At 34.0% G+C, this 27081-nt stretch overlaps 1 protein-coding gene across 2 annotated transcripts; it reads right to left on the bottom strand.

Moving 5' to 3' along the window:
- Positions 1 to 20521: 20521 nt before the first annotated feature.
- LOC114412163 (protein arginine N-methyltransferase 1.6) lies at positions 20522 to 26846 on the bottom strand. 2 transcript variants are annotated; one of them, XM_028375958.1, is made up of 14 exons: positions 26242 to 26846; positions 25936 to 26143; positions 25030 to 25155; positions 24492 to 24656; positions 24297 to 24415; positions 24124 to 24203; positions 23644 to 23915; positions 23262 to 23492; positions 22137 to 22210; positions 21900 to 21993; positions 21605 to 21754; positions 21406 to 21480; positions 21052 to 21148; positions 20522 to 20870 (listed from the first exon to the last, which is right to left on the bottom strand). In XM_028375958.1, the coding sequence occupies exons 1-14, from the start codon at positions 26574 to 26576 to the stop codon at positions 20716 to 20718; spliced, it is 2181 nt and encodes a 726-aa protein (XP_028231759.1). In that variant the 5' UTR covers positions 26577 to 26846; the 3' UTR covers positions 20522 to 20715. The 2 variants fall into 2 exon arrangements, with proteins under 2 accessions (XP_028231759.1, XP_028231758.1); XM_028375957.1 differs by having other exon boundaries at positions 23262 to 23498; positions 26242 to 26843.
- Between the last annotated feature and the right edge of the window lie 235 nt (positions 26847 to 27081).

Below are 27081 nucleotides of genomic sequence, written 5' to 3'. Positions count from 1 at the left end.
TGGATTAACGCATCCCAACTTTTGCTTGTTGCACCTCCAAATCTTCTAACATCCCGATTTTACCCTTCTTCTTCTTCTTCCAAGCTTCCTCCCTCTCCCACCACCTCAGCCTTGTCAACATGCTTCCAACGACTAGGCTCCTCGCCTTACCAGCTCACTCTCTTCTTTTCTCCATCTTCCTCTTCATCCTAGTCATAATTACCTAAGGGAGACGACTATTCCAGATTGAACAATCCTATCTGTAATAGGATTGAACAATCATTATGGACTGCTCAATCATAATGCATTTTTTAATATTACGAATCATACAAAAAATACATTACAGATTAAGTAATCCATAATATAAAAAAATGCATTACGAGGAAACCAGACACACACACACAAGATCGACTCATGAAGATGATTGCTTAGTAACTAGAAGCACGTTGACAAGGCTGAGGTGGTTGGAGAGAGGAAAGTTGGAAGAAGAATGATAAAATGAGGACTTTATAAATTTTGGGGTGTATCAAACAAAAAATGTGTTGTGTTAAATAATTATCCTCGGCCTATTGCACACCAACCATTTGGTTTCGGCCATGAACCAAAAGAAATTCATCTATATTTATATTTCAGATACTATTTAATTTATATTTATAATACTTTTTAAAAACAAATTTTAACTTCAAAAACGAAATATGATATTTAATTTTTATTTATTTAAATATATACTTACGAGTATATTTTTTTATGAGGCCACTATAAAAATGGAGCACTAGGGATGGGCCTTCAGTGATATGTCTTGAGCTGAGCTGACTTGCTTTGGAGTATATACTAAAAATTTACACTTTTCATTTTTTCTATTTGTCAATTTTAAATGATAATACATACATTAAGAAATTTAATTAATATCATTATTTATATTAAAAACACTGATCTCAACTTCTTAATATGATGTTCGTTTTTATGAGAAATATTAACAACATATTTTCTAACATACTATATTATCAGTTGAAATTTATTAAAAATTATAAAATTGTGAATTTTACTATTTATTTAATAAACTTCATCCATAATTTTATATTTTTTTTAATAAGTTTTAATCATAAAAAGAGAGTGTATTAGATAATATACTGCTAGTAATCCTCTATCAGCATTTCTCTTATTTTTATGATAATCTTTTTTTTTTAACTTTAGGGGCTAAAGCTTTAAGTGTATAAAGTATTTAAAAAATATACATAAAGATATAATTAAAATAATATGATTAATGTTATAGTATTAAATATATAAACAAAAGTAAAACTTTATTCTAAAAATAGACATACAAAAAAAGATTAAATTGTAACTTTTATCCTTATTTAATTCATAATCAGTAATTTTTTGTCTCCCTATTTTTTCAATGATTTTAATCTTCACATTCTAGAAAAATTATAATTTTGGTTCAATTTTTAAATTTTTGTATATTTTATTTCTTTTTCTTTTTACATTTTAATTAATTAAAATATTTCTTGATATAACCTTAAATGAATAAGTAACATTTAGGATTTAATTAGACTAAAATAAAAGAAATAAAATAAATGTAAAATGACAATTTTTTTAAATATAAGGACTAAAATAAAATAAATGTAAAATTACAAATTTTAAAAATATAGGGACTAAAATAAAATAAAAATAAGGAGACCAAAATCAAAAATAAAAAATTATAAAAAATCAAATTTATAATTTAACCTATAAAGGAAAAAGAGTGAAAAAAAACACCCAAATAACTTTGAATTCCAAGTGTCTATTGTAATTGGGATATTATAGAGTGTAGAAATATGAAATACAGCTTATTAAATATTTCAAACTAAGAAAAACTGAACATTTTTATACCTTTTATATAATCATTTTTAAAAGAAAATTTTATTTGTAAATTTTTATACAATTTAATTAAAACACAATTAAATATTTTAATATTTTCATTTAATTATAAATTATTATATATTAAAAATAATTAACTTTTAAATTAATTACTTTAAAACTATGTATATAACAATTAAATTTTGTTGAGTGTAAAAATTTGTAATAACATATCAAATTAACATTATTTTTTTGTAATGTATTTGCATACACAAAATAGAACAATATTTTATAATTCAATAAAGATAACTCGATAATCTCGTGGACTTTGAAAGAAATATCATTCTACAAAATATGGGTTGTTTTTGCACGACCTGCAATTAATATATTCAACTACTATTTTAATTGTGCAATACATAAGATACATGTTTATTTTTATATAATTAAAATTTATAATAGATAAATATTTTTTAAAATATAAATATATCATCATTAAGATTTGTAACAATTAAATAGTTAACTTATAAATTATATTTTACATTTACAATAAATAATTTATATTATGATAAAAAAATTACACTGGCAATATATCAAATTTAAATTATTTTAAAATGTATTTATAAACACAAAATAGAAAGAGACGTGATACACATAAACATTAAACATTGTTTTTGTGTTTATCTCGATCTCTTGTATCCTATCATTTATCGTATATCAAATTCAGATTTTTCTTACTTAATTTTCTCTCTTTCTATTAGTAATTTGTTGTACAAGTATAATAGAAACTAGTACGTGGCCTTTGCATACGCACGGAGCTATTTTATTTTTATTTGGTAGTTTAAATCAAATAAAATAACTTGGAGCCTAGAGAAGGGAAAATAAATAAATAAATGAATAAAACTGGAAAATAAAGAAATAAACATGGCGAATAATGCAAATGAAAAACAAAATATGTCTGTTTGAATTCTTCAATGGTAGCAATTTTGATGCTTTGTTTAGTTTTGATATATGCATTTTGATCGCAATAAAACTCACATAACAAGCAAAACCAAGTTTTTAGCCGAGAGAAGAAAAAAAGATTTAAAAAATGTTATATGTTAAACTCAAACAACAGCTACCTAAAACCCTTCTTTTCACTTCCACGGACCATAAACTGACATTCAAGAGAACTTTCTCTCCCTACTTCATTGTTTTCACAGCCTTGCATGAAAAAAGAAAAGAAAAAAGTCATATTATTGTTACTTGCAATGAGAATCCAGTTACATGGTAAGAATGAAATTCAAATTTTGGAAACATGAGACTGACCCTCTTCCACACTGAACTCCACCCCATCAGATTTTGAAAAGAGAGAAAGAAGGAAACTTTAAACAACACTGAGAGTGCTGCTAAACAGATGAAAAGGGCATTCTCACATTTATCCATGGTTTTGATACCTTCATCCCATCTCTTTATCACTTGCCCTGCATTAATCAAGTCTTAAAAGATTGAATACTATAGTTATTCATTCATTCATTCCGGAAAAGAAGCATTTAATCATGACCCAGATTAGTCAGAAAAGAAAAGGAGGAAGCTAGATTTTGGAAAAAAGAAGGGGAAAAATGAAGAAATTAAAAAACAAAGGAACAAATTAGATGCTATTGAACTGATATAAAGTTTAATTTCAATCAACTAAAAGAACAAATTAAAACACTGCAAACACATAAAAGGTTGAAAAGAAAACCATTTCCCTTCATCAAAAATAATTTAAGAATTATATCATTTTAAAATTTTATATCACTGTAGGATTTCTACTGAATCGATAAGTATCTTAAACATATAAAACTAAAAATCATTTTAAAAACACTTGTCTCAAGATTCCCATCCCAGCTTATAAGACACGTAGGTAACAAAATCTATTAAATTAAAATTAAGAAAAACAAAGAAGTCATGGCACATAAAGAATGACCTTCAAAATAAACTTATAATTTTCCCACCAATAAAATGACCTTCAAGACAGAAACACAATAATAAATTGTCAAAACATCTATAGTTTAAAACAATAAAGAATGTTGATTTTACAAAAATATTTGAAATTAAATATTTAACTTATAAATTATATTTTAGATTTATAATAAATAATATATATTATGATAAAAAAAATTACACCGGCGATATATCAGATTTAAATTATTTTAAAAATGTATTTATAAACACAAAATAGAAAGACATTAAACATCGTTTTTGTGTTTATCTCTCTTACACCCTATCATTTATTGTATATCAAATTCTGTTTTTTCTTACTTAATTTTCTCTCTTTGTATTAGTAATTTGTTGTACAAGTATAATAGGAAAGTCTTCTGTAATTTAATGTAGATAACTCCATAATCTTGTGGACTTTTGAAAGAGATATCGTCTCTTCAAAATACGTTATTGTATTTTGCTTCAAAGGAGGCTAAAGCCAGTTACACTGCAGTATATTGAAATTTAAACCAACAGCTGAATTGTCAAAGCCAACTTGCTATCGTTTGGTACCTTAATTTCCTAAATCCTAGTATAGCTATTTTCGTAATATATCCATAATATAGAGTTGGTTTTGCTTTTCGAAATCATGAGTGAGCTGATCGCTGAGGGGACCAATATTACCCAAATATTGCAGAAGTCGCTTTAAAAAGAGTATTGCAGAAGTGGTTCCAAGTAGGTGGTCCCTTAACATTAGAACTTGAAATTATTAATTAAGCTAAAGAATCCCTTAAAATGACTTTACAACTTTGCATTATGAATATTATTGATAGAGACTGATTATTGCCAGCAACTTTACAATCAGTGGAGGAAAAAGAATGCTCACTCATATAGCAACTTATGTTTGCAGGTTCTCATTGCTCAAAGCTAGCAACTGGCTAACATGCTGATTGATTGACACAATTTTGCAAAATTAGCTTTTACTTCTAAAGAGAGAATTTGAATTGAGTAATTTCTTCCATATATTTCCACTTTCATTCATGTTAATGTAATAGCTTTGGCCACTTCTTTGCAATAAAATGTCCCCTATTCTCTCTTTTAAAAAATAATAGCACTAGCCTCTTGTCCATTTAGCATGTGTTGGTTCGGGAACATATTGTGTGAGCCATTGATTTGAGGGGATTTTAAATTCATAGGGAGTTTCAGAATTCACATTAATGGTTGAGAATTAAAACCGACGATCAGTAAAGGAAAATTACATTTTACAAAATTTATCCTTAAAAAATCATCATATTGTGCACAAGTATTTGCATAAATTAAAATCCGTTTATTCTCTCAACCCCACATTACATGTCAATAATATGTAAAAAAAATATTATAAATCAAAAGTATATGAAAGATACTTAAACCTCAAGAAATAAATAGATCCAAAAATGAGATTTCTCACTAAGGTGGTGTTCGTAACGAGTGAAAGAAGAGGGAGGAAAGTGAGAGTGCCAATAAAACGAGTGGAAAGTAAGACTTTCATGTGTTCAATCATTGACGAAAGTTGTTGAAAAAGGGAGGATCCCATGCATTTCAATTTCACTCCAAAAATGAGGCGAAATGCAGAGAAAGTCTACTGGAAGCTCGTGATTTCAACCGAATATGTGTTAGCATATTTGATTATGCACCTTCCTTTTTTATAGCACAAGTCCAACATATAATTATAAAATGTAAAATAAAAAAAGGTTTTTGTTTCTGAAAAAAATTATACATACCTGAAAAATTGGAATTGTAAAAATATTTATTTATTTTTATTACCTACTACATTATTTTAATTCAAAATTTTCATTTCTTTTCACTATCTTTTACTTTAAACAAACAATTTCACTTTTCACACTCATTCAATTCTTTTTATTTCTCACACTTTCATTTTGTTTCTTTCCTCTCAATTGAACACTACCAACAGAAGAGACAATGGAAAAGAGAAGAAACTCATGAAAAAACCAAACCCGTTCAGTCACAATTCATGTCTCGCAGCTGAGCTAATTAAAATCATTTGAGGAGATTCAGATAATTTAATCAGAAACTTAAATGCACTTTGCTCGCTAATATTAGTAGCTAAAAAAATTAATTAACAATGCATATGTAAATAAATGCGATTAAAATTGCATAAACGTACGATTGTTATCTCAACCACGGGAGAGGTCGTGAATAAAACAAAACATACCACCAAAATGGTACACATAAACGGCAATCGAGACCATCGGAATCTCATCATTAATACCTTTTTGGATTCATCGGACAAAGTTTGTCATACAGAAAAATCGAATTGCAAATGCAAGATGCAAGATTAATTAGACACACAATACCACAAACAACTCTCATGAAAAGATTAACCTAATTCATAGGACAAAAACCGAAACATACATCAATTTCAGATAGCAAAGAACAGTAATAAATATGTGATTAATATAGAAGAAACCATAACCGTAAGATGGAAGTAAAGTAGAGTGAGTGTTGGATCTAGAACATTAACCTAGCACAAATCAAACAATAGAAACTTGAATCACACGTACAAACTTACTAAGAAAAGTGGAGAAGATGAGTAAGAAAGAGATAGAGGAAAAACCGAGTAAATTACAATTATTCTCTTTACTTATATCAGTATAAATAGAATTACCCCTTTCTCTAATAGTGAGTGAGTGGTGGTGATTAAAGGGAAAGCATGGAAAGGTCGTAGAAGCTCTGTTGTGTGAATTGGGAGTTATCGGCGGTTGAAGAAGGAGAAGGAGAAGGAGTGAGTGTTGTCCAAATTAACCTAAGAGCACGTTCCATTCTGGGCAGGCGGGAGATATGGGCTTGGGTGCTGAAGGCTATGTGACCCAATTGGAAAAGGAAGAGTCTTGAGTGGTGAAGGGCGTCGTCTCGGAAGATCCTGAAGCCCATCAAGAACTTGAGGACAAGCGGGCACGCCAGCCCGACCACCGCGGGCCTTAGCCCGTGGAGATTCGCCAGAGCCACCAAATGCAACACCATCCTACAAGAAAATCAAGTGTGGTTTGGAGCTAAATGGAATCATGGTTTATCTAAAGGGTGGCTGAGGAGGGGCTATCCTTAATTATCAATTTATCACTGCCATCCACTGGATCAAAGTGTTAAAATCCTTCACGGATCATGTAAATCCCACCAATCAAGGCTCAAACATCTTATCATCTAATAATAATTAAAGCTTTTTTTTTCTTTTCTTTTCAGTTTCATCCATTTTCTTTTAAAAAATTTAGTTTGATTATTATTTTTTTGTTTAATCTTTTATCTTTTAAAGTATTTATTTTGGCTGCTTATTTTTTTTCTTTTTTTGTTTATGATTGATGTTGTTAATCATTTAAGAATAGTTTTTTTTTGTTAAAAATGAAATGGAGAAAAAGGGAAGAAAATTGAATTAAAAAAAACTTATTTTTAAATGATTAACCATGTGAATCTTAATCAGATTAAATGATCAAATGACTAAATAAACTTTTAAAGGTAAATGACTAAAATAAAAAAAAATATTAAATTAATTTTTTAAAAAATAAAAGTCCAAACTAGAAAAAAAAGAACATAAAAGACCATATATGCCATTCAGTCATAAATAAAATATTTTTCTTATATATAAAAAAAACTTAAACATGGATTCTTATAATTTAGTGATTTTTACTTTTGTAGTGATTTAAAAAACATTTTATATAGTAAAATAAAATCTTATCTAAATATTTTAAGACGAAAAATAAAACAAACATAAAGGTAAAATTAAAAAAAAATATAAAAAGCAAAAAGAAAAAAAAAATTATAATAACTAAAAAGTATTTAAACCTAATTTTCTTTTATAAATATTGTCCTCCTTAAAAGAATGTTGTTGTAAGGTCCTGATTTTGCTTTTCCACTCCACGACCCAGTTGCATTGTAATTGTCGTCGTGCTTACTATATTATTGTCGGTTGGATTGAAACTTTAAAAGACCACCGCGAAGAAATGTGTATTTTATTCTCGTTCTAAGATAGACATGTTGACCTAAATTATAAAAAAGAATTGTTAGTATAAATTTTGTAATGTTCTCCATCAATCAGAACTTATAATTAATATAATTTTTAAATATAAAAGTTAATAAATTTATATGATTTACAATTAAATCACAATATAAATCGGTTTTATACAGAAAAAAATGCTTTTTTTTAGTGTCCAAAACAGTGAGTCTTGTACTCCTGTTTCTTATTGGATGAGTGTTATCTAATAATAATAATGAGCGTGTCATAAAATATTGTGCCATAGTTACAAACCTCCCCCTCTTTAGGGAGGTGCTACGTGCACCCAGCATTATTGCTGGGGCACCCAGCAAACAGTGAAGTGGCAAAATTGCCCTTCAATAATTCTTCTTTCGGAAGAAGTATTTCCGTAAACTTTTCGGAAAAAGCTTTTCTGGAAAATTTTCGGAAAAAGACTTCTTCTGGAAAAAGAATTTGGGAATTCCGGAAGTACTCACAAACTTCGTCCGGAAGATGGTCATCCGGAAACTTCCGGAAGAACCTTCTTCCGGAACTGAACTTTTTTTTAAAAAAAATTATTTGATAATATAATTTACTTTTAATGGATAAACTAAATTATAAAATAATTAATATTATTATACATAAATAATTAAATAATTAGTGAACGTATGTAACGAAATAAGAATTTTCATTTTATAATAATAAGTAAAAATAAAATAATATTTAATGCGTATGTAATGACGATTTTGCCCTTGTGTAATTTTCTTTAAATTAACGCGTAAACGCTTCTTTCTACTGCGCTTTCGCTTTCTTCGCTTCTTTTTACTGCCTTTCGCTTTCTTCTGCTTTGTTTCTTCCGGTTGCGCTTTCGCTATTTTGGTGGTGGTCCCGTGAAGTATTTAGAGATTCGGTGGTCCCGTGTTTTGTTAGTGGCTGTTCTTCCTATTTTGTCGGAGGTACGCTTTTATGGGTATTTTTTTTCTTTTCCGGCTACTTTTTAGAGAAGAAAAGTAGTAAAAAAATATGTATCCGGAAGAAATTTTAGGCACTGAGGCCTTTTCCGGAAGAAGTGTTGCTGGAAAACACTTCCGGAAGACCTTCTTCCGGAAGTTACTGAGGCCCATTCCGGAAGAAGTGCTTCCGGAAGACACTTCCGGAAGCACTTCTTCCGGAATAGGCCTCAGTAACTTCCGGAAGAAGGTCTTCCGGAATGTTAAATTATTAGCATTTTTTTTTATTTCTGTTTTATAATTTATATATATATATATATATATATATATATTTGTTTAATAATGGATTATTTGTTTAATTAGGTATAATGGTATATATTGTGGACATTAAAATTTATAACAATAAAATTCATTTAATAATTTTTTTGTTTTATAATGATATATATATATATATATATATATATATATATATATATATATATATATTTCTGTTTTATAATTTTTTGTATTTCTGTTTTATATATGTTGTGGATTATTGATTTAATTAGGTATAATGGTATAATATTAAATGATTTAGGTAACTTAAATGTATAATGGTACAAAAATGTTTTATTAGTTGTTTATTATAGTGATAAGTTTAGTTTAAGTAAATAATGTAGTTATAAATTTAGAATATAGTGATAATTTTAATATAGTCATGTATGATGCATATGTCCTATTAATATGTTTGTTATTTAAGGTGTAGTAAATTTTTGGATGTGGCTATATGATAATTTGAATGTACTTGTGTATGATGCATATGTCCTTAAGATGGACGAAGATCAATGGAGGTATGACTTTGCGATGTCACAAGAAGTTCATATGAATTATGATTATGATAATCAAGAAGAATGTGGAGTGAATGAACCACATGTCGATTGTTCAAATGCTTTTAATACATCTCAGGTAATCATAGATAATTTGAGTTATTGGTTGAATTGATGGTTTGTATGAAAATTAATGTGTTAGGGTTGCGTTGTAGGTATTCGCTACTCGAGATGATGTTTTGCAATGGGTTCGAACAGTTGCCCATGAAAATGGATTTGTTGCAGTGATTATGAGATCTGACACAGAGACCGGTAGCAGAGGAAGAAGTTCATTTGTGTTAATTGGGTGTGAAAGGAGTGGTACGTACAAGTGTAGAAATAAAGAATTCGTTAGAAAAGACACCGGGAGTAGGAAATGTGGTTGTCCCTTCAGGCTTCGTGGGAAACCAGTGCGTGGAGGGGAAGGTTGGATGGTGAAGTTGATCTGTGGGATTCATAATCATGAATTGGCGAAGTCCTTAGTTGGACATCCATACGCCGGGCGATTGACTAAGGAAGAAAAGAAAATTATTGCTGATATGACAAAGTCGATGGTGAAACCGAAAAACATCTTGCTAACGTTGAAGGAACACAATGCCGACAGTTACACCACGATAAAGCAAATTTACAATGCAAGAAGTGCATATCGTTCTTCAATAAGAGGAGCTGATACCGAAATGCAGCATCTGATGAAGCTTCTCGAACGTGATCAATACATTCATTGGCATAGATTGAAGGATGAAGTTGTGGTGCGTGATCTGTTTTGGTGTCACCCAGATGCAGTAAAGTTATGCAATGCATGTCATCTGGTGTTTTTTATAGACAGTACCTACAAAACAAACAGGTACAGACTCCCACTACTTGACTTTGTTGGAGTGACACCAACGGCGATGACATTCTCTGCTGGGTTTGCATATCTGGAGGCTGAGCGTGTTAATAATATTGTATGGGCTTTGGAACGATTTCGAGGCCTATTTTTAAGACACGATCGCCTCCCTCTTGTTATTGTCACTGACAGAGACCTAACACTGATGAATGCAGTGAAAACTGTGTTTCCCGAGTCTACTAATTTGTTGTGCAGGTTTCATATCGATAAGAATGTGAAGACGAAGTGCAAATCTTTAATCGGGGAAAAAAATGCGTGGGACTATGTAATGGATAGCTGGGGTACTTTGGTTGATTGTCCGTCCGAATACGAGTTCCATGAGTCACATCAGAAGTTTCAAGTTGCTTGTTCGCCTTGGCCGATGTTCGTTGACTATGTTAACAACACATGGATTATCCCCCACAAGGAAAAATTTATTACAGCATGGACGAATAAGGTCATGCACCTAGGCAACACAACAACAAACAGATATTAACAACTGATTTTATTTGTTAGTAACGATTAATATTAAATGGTATTTAATTGTTGTATATTTTCATGTATGTTGTGTATTTTAAATGTAGGGTTGAATCAGCTCATTGGGCTCTCAAAAGAGTACTACAAAATAGCGTTGGAGACCTATGTAGTGTTTGGGATGCCATGAACAACATGATCACGCTGCAACACGTCGAAATTAAAGCATCCTTTGAAACCAGTACGCATGTGGTTGGCCATGTATATAAAAAAACCTTATACAAGAGGCTTCTTGGGATGGTTTCGAGGGATGCTTTAAATCAGATTGCTTCTGAGATTGACCGTCTACGTTATCTCGGCAACAATCTCTCTTCTTGTGGTTGTGTGATGAGAAGCACGCACGGGCTTCCTTGTGCATGTGAGCTTTCTAGGTATACTGCTAGCAGCATCCCATTGGAGTTAGTCCATCTTTTTTGGAGGAGACTTTGCTTTTCAGACCAAGGGTTATGTGAGACAGAAGTCACCATCAAGGAAGAAATAGAGGTCATATCTAAAAGGTTTGATGAACTTGATGTGGCTGGCAAAGTAAATCTGAAGAGTAAACTTCGAGAAATCGCATACCCTGATCATAACTCTATGTGCCCTCCTCCATCAAAGGTGAACACTAAAGGTGCACCGAAGAAACCGATGAAAAGAAGTCAAACATCCACAAAGCGTGATCCGTCTTACTGGGAGTATGTTGATGCTTTTCATTCTGTTCAAAGCAGCAACTCTCCAGTGAAACGAAGTGCATCATGTTCTCAACCGCGTCAGCCAACAAGGATCATCCCGATGTTGGATCAATTTGCGTCATTCTTTCAAGGTTTCATTCGTGACGTTGTGGATGTGAAAGCGGACGGTAACTGTGGATATCGGTCCATTGGCGCTTTATTAGGTATGGGGGAAGATTCGTGGCCGTTAGTGCGTAATGAATTGCTTAAAAAACTTGGCAGGTGGTCGCATGAGTACATGAACCTCTTCGGTGGCACAGAGAGATTTGAACAATTAAAGTTGTCCCTACTTGTTGATGGATTTTCAAAGGTATGTTTTTAGGTTAATTTTTTTTAATAACAATGTTTAAATTACTTACATGTGTATGTTTGGTTCATTCAGGTTAGTGTGGACAAGTGGATGGATATAACAGACATGGGATATGTGATTGCTTCACGGTATAACGTAATCCTTGTATCGTTGTCCCAACAACAAAGCATGACATTTTTCCCTCTTAGAAGTCAACCACCACCTGACTCTTCTGGCCACCGCATCATATGTGTCGGTCACGTGTTTGGAAATCATTTTGTTCAGGTACATTGAATATAGTTAGTGTAACAATTATGCAATGACTTCGCTTGTTCGTTTGGCACGGTCAGCGCATGATATAATGTTTGTTCATGTACAACAAGTTTATTTGAAAGACCATTGTCCGTTGCCGCCCCCAGCGCTGTTGTGGTCAACCAATTGTTATTCTCAGGCAAAGCAATGGGCAATTCCATATATTAGTAGAATGCAAGAATACACAAGCTTGATGTCATTCAAAACACACTATGTAGACCTAAATGAAGACTAAACATTCATTGTTTATTTATTTGTATTCATTATGCGATATAATTCGTTGTAACCCGTCACTAACCAATTAATATTATCAACTACTCGTTTGGTTAAGCAAGGAAATTGTTGGTCCAACAAAAATTATTTACGCGTACAGCATACATCATTGTCATAATTGACAACACATAATGACATGCATGCGTATTACAGTTTGAGCGTGACAACACATTGGTTGACTTCAGTACACATTTTGAAACTAGCAGTCGCTCGACAACACATTGGTTGACTTGACTACACATTGGTTGACTTGACTACACATTAGCGACAACACATTGGCTGACTTGACTACACATTTACGCGTGTCTATTTTTTTTAAACAAAGTTAAACAAAGGCTCGGTGACAACCATCTATATATATGGCAGACTAGGCTCTACTAAATCACACATTATCTTGCTTTCAAATAATCTCCCAACTGATACACAAACTATGGCATTTCTAGGAGAAACTAGCAGTCAGACGATTGTCAACTCAAGGTTGGCTTTCATTTATCCAAATGGATCGATTATTCACAATGATACTGGGGTTTACTTCTAAACTTCAACTCCGGTGCCCATTCGAGTACCAAATAGGTGTGATTTTGCAAGCCTAAAAACCAGAATACACAATACCCTTCAGCTATCCGACAAACAATTTTTGGATGAAATTCACTACCGGAAGCCATTCACCGATACAGGTAACCAAATTCGCTTTGAGTGTATCAAATTGATAAATGATGACGATGTCAACACAATGTTAATGTGTAATGATCAATTTTCTTGTGTTGGTCCGATTGAGTTATTATGCACCGTTGGAAGAACACCAGATGGAATAATAAACTTACTTGAACGCACTATGCCTCGTATTCATGACGCGATCCTGTATTACAACGTCAAATGGAACATGCCACCGCAAAACAAATTTGTTGGTTGCGCGTTCACAGGAAAAAATCCTAAGAAATTTCAAATTCCTTCAACATGTACCATCGATGAACTAAAGAATTTAATCAAGCAAGTTGCACCTAAAGGGATTCCCCCTCTTGGAATTCACAAATCACAAACGGTAAGACGATTGTTTTTCCGCCAACCAGCTCGGTTTGAGTATTCAGATACGGTTATAAAATATGAAATAAATGAGCTGATCACCAACGAAGAACTGCTGAAGGTGTTAGTACAATCTAACTACTGGAAAAAATATGGACCAATAGAAATTTTAGCTGTCTTTACTAAATATGTTGAAGACGAGGTCAGTGGGACGTCGCTAAACAACTGAATGTCATGTTTAATTTTTTGTTTTTTCGTTGATGTAACCTTTATATGTTTACGGCGTGTTTAATTCCCATAATAAAGTTGAATGCGTTGTTTCAGTGGTCCAAAAATTTAATTGTTAAAAGGGTTCATTTCGTATTTTTTTGGATTTTGAGGCTTTGTTTTGACGTGTTAGTTGACGGAACTGGGGAACGGGACTATTTTTTTTGGATTCTTTGACGTCCAAACATGAGAAATGGCCGCCCTCCGTTGTCTCAGGGCACTGGCACACCCACGCAAAAAAATCCCAAACATGGGTACTTGAACATGGAAAAAGGGTTCATTTCGTATTTTTTTGGATTTTGAGGCTTTGTTTTGACGTGTTAGTTGACGGAACTGGGGAACGGGACTATTTTTTTTGGATTCTTTGACATCCAAACATGAGAAATGGCCTCCCTCCGTTGTCTCAGGGCACTGGCACACCCACGCAAAAAAGTCCCAAACATGGGTACTTGAACATGGAAAAAGGGTTCATTTCGTATTTTTTTGGATTTTGAGGCTTTGTTTTGACGTGTTAGTTGACGGAACCATGGAACGGGACTATTTTTTTTGGATTCTTTGACGTCCAAACATGAGAAATGGCCACCCTCCGTTGTCTCAGGGCACTGGCACACCCACGCAAAAAAATCCCAAACTTGGGTACTTGAACATGGAAAAAGGGTTCATTTCGTATTTTTTTGGATTTTGAGGCTTTATTTTGACGTGTTAGTTGACGGAACTGGGAAACGAGACTATTTTTTTTGGATTCTTTGACGTCCAAACATGAGAAATGGCCGCCCTCCGTTGTCTCAGGGCACTGGCACACCCACGCAAAAAAGTCCCAAACATGGGTACTTGAACATGGAAAAAGGGTTCATTTCGTATTTTTTTGGATTTTGAGGCTTTGTTTTGACGTGTTAGTTGACGGAACCATGGAACGGGACTATTTTTTTTGGATTCTTTGACGTCCAAACATGAGAAATGGCCGCCCTCCGTTGTCTCAGGGCACTGGCACACCCACGCAAAAAAATGCCAAACATGGGTACTTGAACATGGAAAAAATATTCATTTATGTAATTCTTACAAACAAAACTCATGATTCTAAAAACTTATGTTTTTTATGTAATTCTTACAAACATGGAAAAAGGGTTCATTTATGTAATTCTTACAAACATGGGTACTTGAACATGGAAAAAAGGTTCACTTATGAATTATTAATCATTTTAAAAACTTTTATTTTTTATGTAATTCTGACAAACAAAACTCATGATTCTAGGTTCCCTTTTTTTAAAAATAAATTTAAAACAACCGTAAACTTCGCTTAAGGACCACAAACAATCGGAATAACAAACTATATTATAAAATAATAAACTGTGCAAAACACGTCAACTATATTAAACAAAAACTGTAATAATTACAAATATTCATGTCAACTACAACACAACAAAATAAATACAATGATCAATGGTCCGTGCGGCGTCTCTGACGAGCCCTGACCGTCCCATCAGCACTGGGTCCCCCTCTCGCGATCGTCAGGCAGTCCTGCATAATGTCATATAACTCTGTGCCTGCAGTGACTATCCTAAGGTTGAGCACACGCTCCAACCTCTGTGCAATCGCCTCATATCCCTCGTAATCATCCTGTCAAAGTCAGTAAAAACATTTATTATGAAATTCAAAATAAACAACAACTCATAAAACATTAAACGCGCAAATAATCTTACCACATATGGAGGGGGGTCAAATGCCACTGGAACCTGGGGGCTGGGCGGATGTATGTAGTCCTCAGGGTCTGCAGCTGGTGCATCCCTCTGCTGGTCAGCTGCCTGGGTTGGTGTCATGAAAGGGTGAGATATGCGGAAAAACCACTCAATGTAATCCGCAGATACCTGCCCAGGCACTAAACAAGGCTGACTCGCAGGTAGTAAGTGATCCGCAAACTCCATCCACCTGTCATCTATCTGATCCTGTGACAATCGTGCACTAACAGGCGGCGGAGGGATGCTCTGGATGTAACCGAACTGGCGTACCACCCTCTCCGGTCGAACTGTGACGATCATAGGACCCCATCTGAGCTGACCCTGGAACGATGAAATCTCCTGAAACGCCCTAACACCCCGATGCTCCGTGTACGGCAACCAGGACACATCTGTGACGGTCAAACCATCACAACGTGCCCTGTAGGGTGCTCCTGTGATGCCCTTCATGTGCGCCTTCGACGTCAACCACCGGGAAGCACGTGGGGACGTCTCCTGGTATGTATCGTCAGTCACGCACTGATGCACACTAGGGAAGTGCTCATAGATCCAACACTACACAATAATTGAGGTTAACATAACATAAAAACATGTTTAAATCATAGTCGAACCTATCATATTAATAAACACAAAATTTACCTGAAGTAGCGTCAAGTACCCCGCAAGCTGTCGGGTGGTGGTCCTACAAGCCTCATCTAACTGGTCGTACATATGAACCAGCGCGGCAACCCCCCAAGCGTAACCACCACTATGAGCGAGGTCCCGGAAAGCGTCAAGGTGGACCACATGCACGTATGTTGCACTCTTATTAGCAAAAAGAGTGCAACCGACAAGGTGCAGCAGATAAGCGCGAGCTGCGACAATCCACCGCCGGGCCTGACATCTGGTCTCATAAATGTCACGAACCCATCTTAATCGTACATATGCTCCACGTGTAAGTGCTGTCTCGGCTCTGGCCTCCTCCGCAGACACTTCCAGCAACTCCGTGAGCAAGAATCTGGCCTCCTCCGTAGAAAGAGCGTGGAAACTGTGCAAGGCGCCAGTGATGGGCAAATGTAGAATGGACGACACATCATCCAATGTGATCGTCAGCTCTCCTACTGGAAGGTGGAAGGTGCTTGTCTCACTGTGCCACCTCTCCACAAATGCGGATATAAGTCCAGGATCGCCAGTAATAACTGAACAATCTATCAGTGGACTTAATCCTATGGCAGCCACCAGGCCTTCAATCTCAGGCACTGGCCTCCCAATCAGTGTCACCTTCCTCCCATGTGACACTAACTTCAAATCAGGACGTTCCTGATTTGAAGTACAAATTATACAATTATTAAAAAAAATTAATCATAAACAAATAAATAAACAATGACAAATAATTAATAAATAAAAATACCTGTCCACTCCACACGGCATGTGCAACATGCTCGGCAAATGATGTGAGCACTGACGGGTCACGTGGACCACCAGGGAATCCCTCTGTAGCATCATCACCATCTGACCCCTCACCACTATCAGCACCCTGTGCGTCCGCACGCATCTCAGGTGCCTCCGTAGGCTGCTCAGGGACATCATCAGTCATGTCAGCGACGTCCTCAGCCATATCACGTCCCTCCGTAGTCATCTGATGAACGCGTAGCCTACGGGCTGAGGCAGTAGGCCTACGCCTCTCGGGAACATGGTCAGCATCCTCGTCAGCAGCTCTATCTCTACCTACAACTCTACCTATGACACGACCTAAACCTCGTGTTCTGGCCATGATCTGTAAATCATGTCCAACACGTATTTTTTTCGGTCAAAATATACACAATTTTCTTTATAAAAAATCAACTTTATTTATAAACAAATAAGACTAACTTAAATCAAATTATTTTCACACATACACGACCTAATTTTAAAAAAAAAATTAAACAACTTCATTTATATAAAAAAAAACAACTAATGTAAAATAAAATTATTAATAAACATGCACAACTTAATTTTTTTAAAAAAAATTAAACAACTTCATTTATAAAAAAAAACACAACTAATATAAAAATAATTCATTACTAAACATCCACAACTTAATTTTTTAAAAAAATTAAACAACTTCATTTATAAAAAAAAACACAACTAATGTAAAAAAAATTAATTAGTAAACATCCAACTCTTAATTTTAAAAAAAAATAAGAAACTTCATTTCTAAAAAAAAACACAACTAAATTACTTAGTAAACATCAACAAGTTAATTTTTTTTTAAAAAAAATAAACAACTTCATTTATAAAAAAAAAACACAACTAATATAAAAATAATTCATTACTAAACATCCACAACTTAATTTTTAAAAAAAAATTAAACAACTAATGTAAAAAAATTATTTAGTAAACATCCACAATTTTTTTAGTAAATAAAATACTTCATTTATAATAAAATAAACTAATTAATTATAAAAAATTAGTATTTTTATAAAACTTCCAAAACACACAACTTTAATTATAAAAATAGACAACTTCATTTTTAAAGAAAAAACACTAATTTAAAAAAAAACAATAAACAAAAACAAACACAACTACTTTTATAAAAAAAAATTAATTTACAAATTAATATTTAGTAAAAATACACAATTTAAATTATAAAAAAAATATGACATCAAAAACCCAAACTTCATTTTTCATAAAATCTAAAAAACAAAATAACCAAAATAAATAAAATAATTCATTTAAAAAAAAACAAAACAATTTCTGTTTAAAAATTTTTTTAAAAAAAAAAACACAAAAAAAAAACAAAAAAAGCACTCCCGGAAGAAGTGGTTCTTCCGGAAATATTCCGGAAGAAGGGGTTCTTCCGGAAAGGTCTTCCGGAACTTTGAAAGGTCTTCCGGAAGTGCGCGTCTTCCGGAATTCTTCCGGATGAACCACTTCTTCCGGAAAGTTCCCGGAAGAGGTTTTCCGGGAGTCTTTCAGAAGAAGTGTTCTTCCGAAAGACGTTTGGTTACTTCCGGAAGAACACTTCTTCCGGAAACTTTCCGGAAAAGGTTCTTCCGGAACTTCCGGAAGAACCCCTAACGGGTCTTCCGGAAGACTCCGTCGTCAGCCTTTTGCGCCATTTTTTCCGGCGTCCTCTCGTCTTCTCCCCTCTCGTCTTCTACCCTAAGGTTACTATCCTAAGGTAACTATCCTAAGGTTCCATTGCTATGCTAACAATGCTGCATATTACAAGCAAAGGGTAGGGAGGGAGACTAACCTGTTCGCGGAGAAGAAGAAGAAAACCTTGCCTTGGGCGCGCCTCGCGGAGAAGAAGGAAGTTCACGAAGAAGATAAGAAGAACGAACCAGGTTCACGGAAGAGGAAGAGAAGACGAAGCTGTTCGAACAAACAGTGTCTTCCGGGAGGTAATTCACGTTTTTTATAATTTTATCTTAAAGGGCAAAATGGTAGTTTCAATAATTTGCTGGGTGCACCAGCAATATTGCTGGGTGCACCTAGCATTTCCCACCTCTTTATTCTCCAACCACCAAAGCCCAAAATCCCCAGCAGCCGAAAAAGAGTTATTATGGTTGGGCTCAGTAGGGTCCATTTTAACAATTACTTTTAATTATTATTGAAATAGTTAATAATTAGGGATGTTCACAAGATTAATTTCGATCAATTTTGTTTTATAAAGTCATCTAATCCAAATATTGAAGTAACTTGCGACTTGGTTCAATTTGTGGATTAGATTGAATGATTTTATTTTTATTGACACATCCTTACATAATTATATTACTAGATCCATTTATAGTGGCTATTTTAAAAATAGAATATAGGTACAAAACACAAAATAAAGTGAAATGTGAAGGTTAAAATGCATAAAATACATAACAATGTTAAAGGGTTAATGCTCACAATTAGAGATAGTATTTCTAAAAGGCTAAACAATTTTAATTGGTAGTTTTGTAACATTAAAATATGTTTCGTGTATGAAAGGAAAAAGTTTCAAATACGTGAAAGTTGAAAAACATAAAATGCATTTAATATACATGTGAAACCCAAAAAAAAATACATGTTTTTAAAAAAAATGGTTTCGTTTTGGAACATTATCTGAAATTCAATCCGATTTAATCAGTTATCCAAAAAATATCTAAAAAAAATTCATTTTTCATCAAATTTTGTTTTTTTAATCAATTTACAGTTTTATTTTAAATTGGATCATATCAAACGCCCCTAGCTTATGTTACAGTATAAGTGGTGCTAAGTGCCAGTAAACATGCAAAACGTGGCTACTTAATCAGCTTAACAGCGTACTTTTTTCTTCAGACTTAAACTTCTGATTAAACTGAACCCGCCAATTGATTTACGTGTTTAATAGTTATAACAGAAGACTTTTGATTTTGTTCTTACATTTTCCCACTTCATTACAACACACGATGATGGCCTTTTTGGGTCAGAACAAGAAAGCATAATTTTGATATGCTATATATAAATTTATACACAATCAACTAAAAATTACTCTAAATATAATTTTTAAAATGATCATTATAAAAGACAATAATTATTTATTATGTCAATTCATAATTAAAAGATCATGTAAAAATCTTATATTATCTCTATATTTTAATTAAATTCTAGAAATTTGACCTTTGAAAAATCAATTCTTTTTCCACTGTAAATTAGCTGCATGGTCTCGTATCAAAACCTAAAGACAATTTTTATTTTCTTGTTTTTATATTCTTTGTTCATGTGACTGTATTCTGGGATTTAGTAGTAATTCTTTAATTAAAATATTATCTGTCTGCGTTCCTACTGATTTGCCAAATTTCATTCAAAATTGCAGTAAACAATGATCGTAACATTGCTCTGTAAGTAAATTGTGCTACAAGTCGTTTTCAGAATTCTTGGCCACAAATGGTGTTCAGTAAGATTACCAGCCTGTCCTCTGAGAATTTCATAAAATCCCACCAGATCTTAGTATAGCATCAACCGCTTATAGTATCACATCAGCGAAACTCCAATGATATAAAGTCAGTGAAATTAGTTTCATTGAAAAGAACAAAGAACAAAGTTCACCATGCATGCAAATCATAAACTAAACAAAAAAAAAAATCTCAAACCAACATTTGGCTGACAGCCGATTTTGTCTGCCACTGATTGTGAAAAAGTCTATCAAGCCAGGGTATAATAACATAATAGCTAGAGTGAAAAAGTTTCATAAGAAATCAAGTATAATTTTGAGTTCCCCCTGTAATGGATTGAAACAAGCTTCCAGAACTGCAGAACATGCTTGGACATTTCTTGATCTTTGAGGTCCTACTGTTCTAGGTGTTCCAAGAAGCTTTACTCCCTGCTTCCAATATCTCCTATCTGCAATCTTAAAATGGAAAGAATAAGCAATAGCTCATAGTATTGTTCTAGATCCTTTGCAAGATGAGTTTTATCTTTAGTCTTGATTTAGTCTATCATCTATAATTTTTGCCACAGGTGTTAGATGGAAGAGTGGGGCTTCAGAGGTTTAGTTAATGTTGGAAATGGAAATGAGAGTGACCTGGACCAGTTGATATCACAACAGAATTTTGCAAATCCATCACCCAGTCAATCCACAGCACAAATCCATGACATACCCCGGTCTTGGTGAACTTAACCTGCAACAGACAATTTTCAGTATTCAATATGTATGAAGAATTGCATTTGCAAATTACTATTCTGTAAGATATGAAGGCAGATATAATGAAAGAATTGCCTATGTAATCTTCTGTTAATAACTGGTTAATAATTAGGTCAAGTTTTCCCCATGTGATAATCATTAGACATCATAGTCCCTGACAATTGAGAACACTAAGTACCAAACTGCTGATCATGCAAATGCATCCAACACTAACATGATGATGTATCATAATACCTGGGATTTTCCTTGACATAGGCATATTTGTTTTGAAAAATCAAACTCCATCACATCAAATGTCTCACTAAGCACCTGAAACATTATACGTAATAAGGCCAAATAGATATTAGTACACTATTGTCATTGGATAAGTGGAATTTTCTTTCTTCAAGGAACCAGCTTATTGCAAAACGTGAACTGTAAATAGATTAATTACATCAAATTCTCCACACTGCCAGACAAAAAAAGGCAGGCAAGGACCCTCTTCTAGTTCAGGTAGATTACTGCAGGCCCCCAGTGTAGCATTTACAACTGAATGGTCAAAACCTTCAACATTACTCAAGCAACAACGACTTTTCCAAAGATCCTGAAATTTTTTTGTCCCATTAATCCATACAGCCCAACTACCAATCAAAAAACAGTAGTTATGCTCTCTTAGTCCATTGCATAAATAAAAGAAAAATTCCCAAGCTACAAAAAATGATAGCTTTTCTTAATCCACAGTAACTTACAGGAAGAGAGATGGCACATGCTCTCAATATTCCTTTACTAGGAATTATCAGAGCATCTTCAGAGAGGATATCATTAAGTGTTGTACGATCCTTCCTAAAATGAATAAAAGTAACTTGAGAATGTTAGGTGCCAAGTTAAAATCATATATCATTGATACTTTATAATTATTAAAGCACAACTGATATGACATAGAAACTCAAATTGATCAGTGCAAGAGGAGCTATTAAGAAATATACCAAAACCGCAGGTTCTGCCATGGAAGCATGCCATCATGCCCTACATAGAAAGGTTCTGCTATCAACAGATCAACCTACAGAAAAAAGAAAAACATAAGCATAGATATTTAACACAATTCAAAAAGGGACAAACGGCTTAAACATGCAAGGAAAAGGAATTAATGTCACATGTACAACATAGATTTATTTTCTACTGAACGCAACATTCGGTTAAACAAAATACCTTCTTAAAATGTAGTGAATATATTCTAGTATAAATAATATTAAAAGAATAGGAAAGGTTTTGAGTAGGATAACCCATTAGTATTCTTGACAGGGTGCTTCCTTGAAAAACCTAGAGTAATCCTCTTGAACGAAGTGTTCCTCTGACTCAAGTATCAAATACACTCTACAACAACAAAAGCCTTATCTCACTAAATGAGGTTGACTGTATGAATCATGCGATGCTATTGGACTCGGTTAAAGACCTAATCCTCAAAGATATTATTTACCATGAGATCCCTATTAACAACTTTCTCCAATGCCCTCCAACTCAAATATCAAATACTCTTTAAATGTAAGATATTCAATATCATATATTAATCAAGAGAGTCTTATATGCTTACACAAAAGATCTAGTTATAGACCCGGCATAGCCAAACACCCAAATAAGTTATTCATACTCTAAGCTGGAATATGATAAATAAAATCCCTAGATAACAAATAACAATTAATAATCCCAAATAAAAACCATAAATAATAAAGTAAGTAGTAGTCCAATTCACATCAGGTTTATTACTAGGAAGAAACACAATCAAATATTGTTTGTATGCATTATGCAATAATCAGAAAAAGGCATTTGTAAAAATTTATGCATTTACTATTATTTTACTAAGGTGAATAATTCTTCACGAGTTCAATATAAGTAACAAAGTTCCATAGTAAAAGTATAGGAAACAAAGTAAAAAAAATATCTGCTTAATTAATCTGTTCAATTTCATGGCTTCCAAGCCTCACCATTCATCTGCAAAGTCATTTAAATTTCAGATTTATGCTTCATAGACATAAGCAAAGTGATCTATGATATAGGTTTCTAATCAAATACAAAGTAAATCCACCAAGCAATTGGAATCAGGAAAATACAACCTTTTTCTGGTGTATATCATGCATGGTTAACTGTTTCACCCTTTTTTCAAGAACTTCTATGCAATTACGTGACAAACCATTTGCATGGGCAGCCGCTTGCAAATATTGTAGGCCTCTTTCCTTAAGCCCCGGAAGTAATGACATTACATGTGATGCTTCTGAAAGCTGTGCCACAAGAAGAGGTAAAAACACACTATCATCTGCAACTAAGCATAACGGGTGATCTCTTCCCTGCAACTGTGAAAATTATTAGTTCTCATAAACAAAAAGGATAGGTTAACTTGAATTATAAAGTAAGAGCAAAAAGATCTGTTTAAAATTTGTTCCTCATAGAAGTGAAAGGTCACATCATATGCCATGAGAAGGAGGGGGAATAACTTACCATGCTTTGTACTGCTTTCAACATTGAAAGCCTCCATCCTTTGTCTCCATAGATTGCAACCCTTTCTGGTGGCAGTACAAGCTGCAAATCTCCAGTCATACACCTATGGTTCAAAATCTCAGATGTAGGTACTTGAGTATCTAAATTATATGAGATACTTGTCTCAGTATGAGTAGCATGTAAATGAATTTCTTCCCCTTTGAATATGGAAATACCACTGCCAGGAACAAACCAAACACACTGTTTCCAGTGGTCACACCAACCAACAGGACCTAGGGTAGAACCAATGCAGCATCATCAATGAAGACTCTAAAATATTAACAATTATAAATATTCATAAGACATGCTATGATTTATTTTAATATAATTCATATTCCATGTAACTTTCAAACAATATCAACTAATCAAAGCAATCTATCATAATAATGGAATTGAAGTCAATACACCTAACAAACAAATTAAATCATAACAAACTCTCACTTGTAATTGTTGGTGAGCTTATCCACCTAGGAGCAGTGGAATAATAGATGGTCCCTTCACGATCAAGTTGAAGTACCCACCTGAAGCACACACAGGACTGTGATAAACTGAAAGGAAAGGAAATACTCTGATAATACAATCATATAATAGTATTAAAACAGGCATATGATTACCAAGAGACCACAGCATGAATTCTCCCATCATTAGTTGCCTTTACACACAGCTCAGTTTCTCCAGAACTCTCTGGCCGTTTCCAAAAATCAAATTCAAAAATTTTGAAGGGTTCTGAAAGCTGGAGGATCTTAATTTGAGTAGGCAAGATACTACTAATAATGTTTATGGAGTTGCAGAATTCTTATTAAACACACCAGTTTTATTTCTTCTTGTATAGGATTGCAATGCATGGCATATTGCTGACGTTTGACACTTAACACACTATCAAGTCCGGGAGGAGTAAGTTGAATGCCATCAGATACAGTAGCCTCAATGCTATGCAAATCATGCAACTGCCATAAGAATGTGCTTTCAACCAGCTGAAGAAGGAATATGAATGAAGAAGCACAAATTTGTGTTAGACTCAAAAGTCAAAACTTAAAAGAAAGGGAAAGAATGCAATGAAAAAGAAGAGTGTTAGCAATGCACTCTCTACACACTCCTTACACACTATCTACCATTGGTTAAAATTTATTGAAAATTACAAAATCATGAGTGGGACTCATTAAATAAGAAGTGAGATCCATAAAATTTTATGAAAGTAGAAAGTGTGTTCAAACGAGTGCATTAGAGAGTGTGTTACTGACATTTCTCTAATGATAAAAGCATATTAAATATCATCTTTAACCTACAATTCAATAAAACTAAAAACTGAATGATGACACAGAAGAATGTAGCATGTCCTTTGAATACCTGTCCGTATGTAGTTGCTCGATATGGCACAGTCAGAGCATTTTCTACCAACAAATTGTCATGTGCATGTTGTAGGGTCGGTATAAGCCCCTCGCCCAGCAGCTCTGAATCAAGTATCTCGCTCACCTGTAACAATCATCCCAATTTACCTTTGTTTGAAGGAGGAATGATATTAAAGGCACTAGCTTGTGCTCATAGGATCTTACTCCTCTAAAGTAAGAATAATATAAGTGTGAAAATCAAAGGTTGATATCTACACATGCATCACAAATTATAAATATCAATTTATGGATTTTCTCATTAACGACTTAGGACCTGTTTGGATGAGCTTCTCCAGAAGCATTTTTAGGAGAAGAAAGAAAAATGAAATGAGCTTTCTCCATAAGCTAAAATTAGCTTAATCATAGGGTAATTTGTAGAACTCTCATATAACTTCTCTAAAAGATTATTTTAAACTTATGCATAAGCTAATTTCATTTTTTTCTTCTTATTTTCTTATCCTAGAAATGCTTTTGGATAAGCTTATCCAAACAGGCCCTTAGTTTGCTTAATTTAGCCTTACTCAGTCTAGAAGATCAAATCCTTGCTTAAAAGACCAACATGCATGATTTTAAATTGCAGTTGCGATCGCATTTCAGTGAGCCAAAAACATTGTGGGAAAATGCGGCTGATGCGGCCGCAATTGTGGTCGTGATGCAATTGCAGAATGTCAAAATACCTTGATGTCGCGGCCAAACAGACCGCAATTTAAAACCATGCCAACATGTTTTGAAGCTCCTGCAATTAGCTTTAACTTTGCCTCACATTCTCTGAAGTGACTAATCAATTGAAACATGAAGATCGAGGAACTGCTAACAAGCACACTCACAAGTTCACCAACATGGAAAATTTAGGAATGCCACTTACAAGAGCATCTGCACGCGAAGGGATATCGAGACCAACTTCGAGTTCATCCGAGCGCTTGTTGATGACCTTGACTCTTCCCTCCATGCCATTAATTCGCAGCACCTTCTTCATCAGCTTCACCATTGGAAGGTAAGACTCACACGCCGTGACCCTCCCTTCATCACCCATGGCACGTGCAGCCATCATCGAAAGCAACCCAGTTCCAGCACTACACAATTGAAGAAGTAGAATCGCATTATACAAAAACTGCACAATGAAGCCATTTTTTTATTAAAAAAATTAAAAATTAAAATGATCTTGGAGTACCCGATATCGAGAACGTGGCAAGGTTTGGTGATGGTTTTTTGAATGGCTTGGCGAAACGCAGTGTTTCTGGGGGAATCGTTGAGCATGTCCAGATACGACGTCGTGGCGAGGAGGGGTTGGTGGAAATTATGGGCGAAGCTTTCGTCTCCGTCGTCGTTGTCTTCGATGACGACCCATTCAGAGTTACCCGTTATTGGGTCAAGCTTGAGCTGGAACATGCGCTGGGTGGACGAGCTCATGGTTCTAATGGCGGTTAGTTTGGGAGTATGTATTCGAGGTCGGGTTCGGGAAAGGAAACGAGTGGCGATTAGGGTTTTGGGGAACACAGAAATCATGGAACTCTATGGCAGTGTTTCAATGACATTGTGGATGAACTAGAAAAATGTATCCTATATCTAAACAATACTAAGCATTTGAACGTTTAATTTAATTACACAATACTAAGCATTTGCCTAAATAATATATAACTACTTGAATGTGTACCTCGTTCGAACTAGGGGTGGTATTGGCACTAGAGGGAAAGATCCACAAAGGCAAGATTGGAACCTGGAGAGTGTTAGTACACAAAGTAATGTAATGAATTAATGGTGTAACGTAGATAATTTCTTCGGTCCAATTGACCAATTCAGATTGAACTAGTGTACTTTCCTTTGTTTTGACTTTGAAGATTTACTAGATAGTCTGAGAAGGGCTAGGGAAAAAACGACTCAAACTGAAAGGGAACAAGGAAATGAATATGGATAATTGTATAAATTGGTTGATTGGTTACATTAGAATTTGATAATGTTCATTTTAAACGAGTGACAGATGGGAAAAAATAAAGGTTTAAAATAAAGGTTT

This window comes from Glycine soja, chromosome 5, assembly GCF_004193775.1.
Source record: "Glycine soja cultivar W05 chromosome 5, ASM419377v2, whole genome shotgun sequence".
Taxonomy (NCBI): domain Eukaryota; kingdom Viridiplantae; phylum Streptophyta; class Magnoliopsida; order Fabales; family Fabaceae; genus Glycine; species Glycine soja.
The sequence above is the reverse complement of the archived record's forward strand: the minus strand, read 5'-3'. Positions and strand labels throughout refer to the sequence as shown.

Excerpts from the sequence above, each read along its gene's own strand:
- LOC114412163 (XM_028375957.1), bottom strand. The coding sequence starts at position 26,576 with ATGATTTCTGTGTTCCCCAAAACCCTAATCGCCACTCGTTTCCTTTCC. Across the intron at positions 24,416-24,491 it reads TACAAGAAGAAATAAAACTG|CTTTCAGAACCCTTCAAAAT; the intron begins GTGTGTTTAATA and ends AAGATCCTCCAG. Across the intron at positions 21,994-22,136 it reads TGGCAGAACCTGCGGTTTTG|GAAGGATCGTACAACACTTA; the intron begins GTATATTTCTTA and ends TATTCATTTTAG.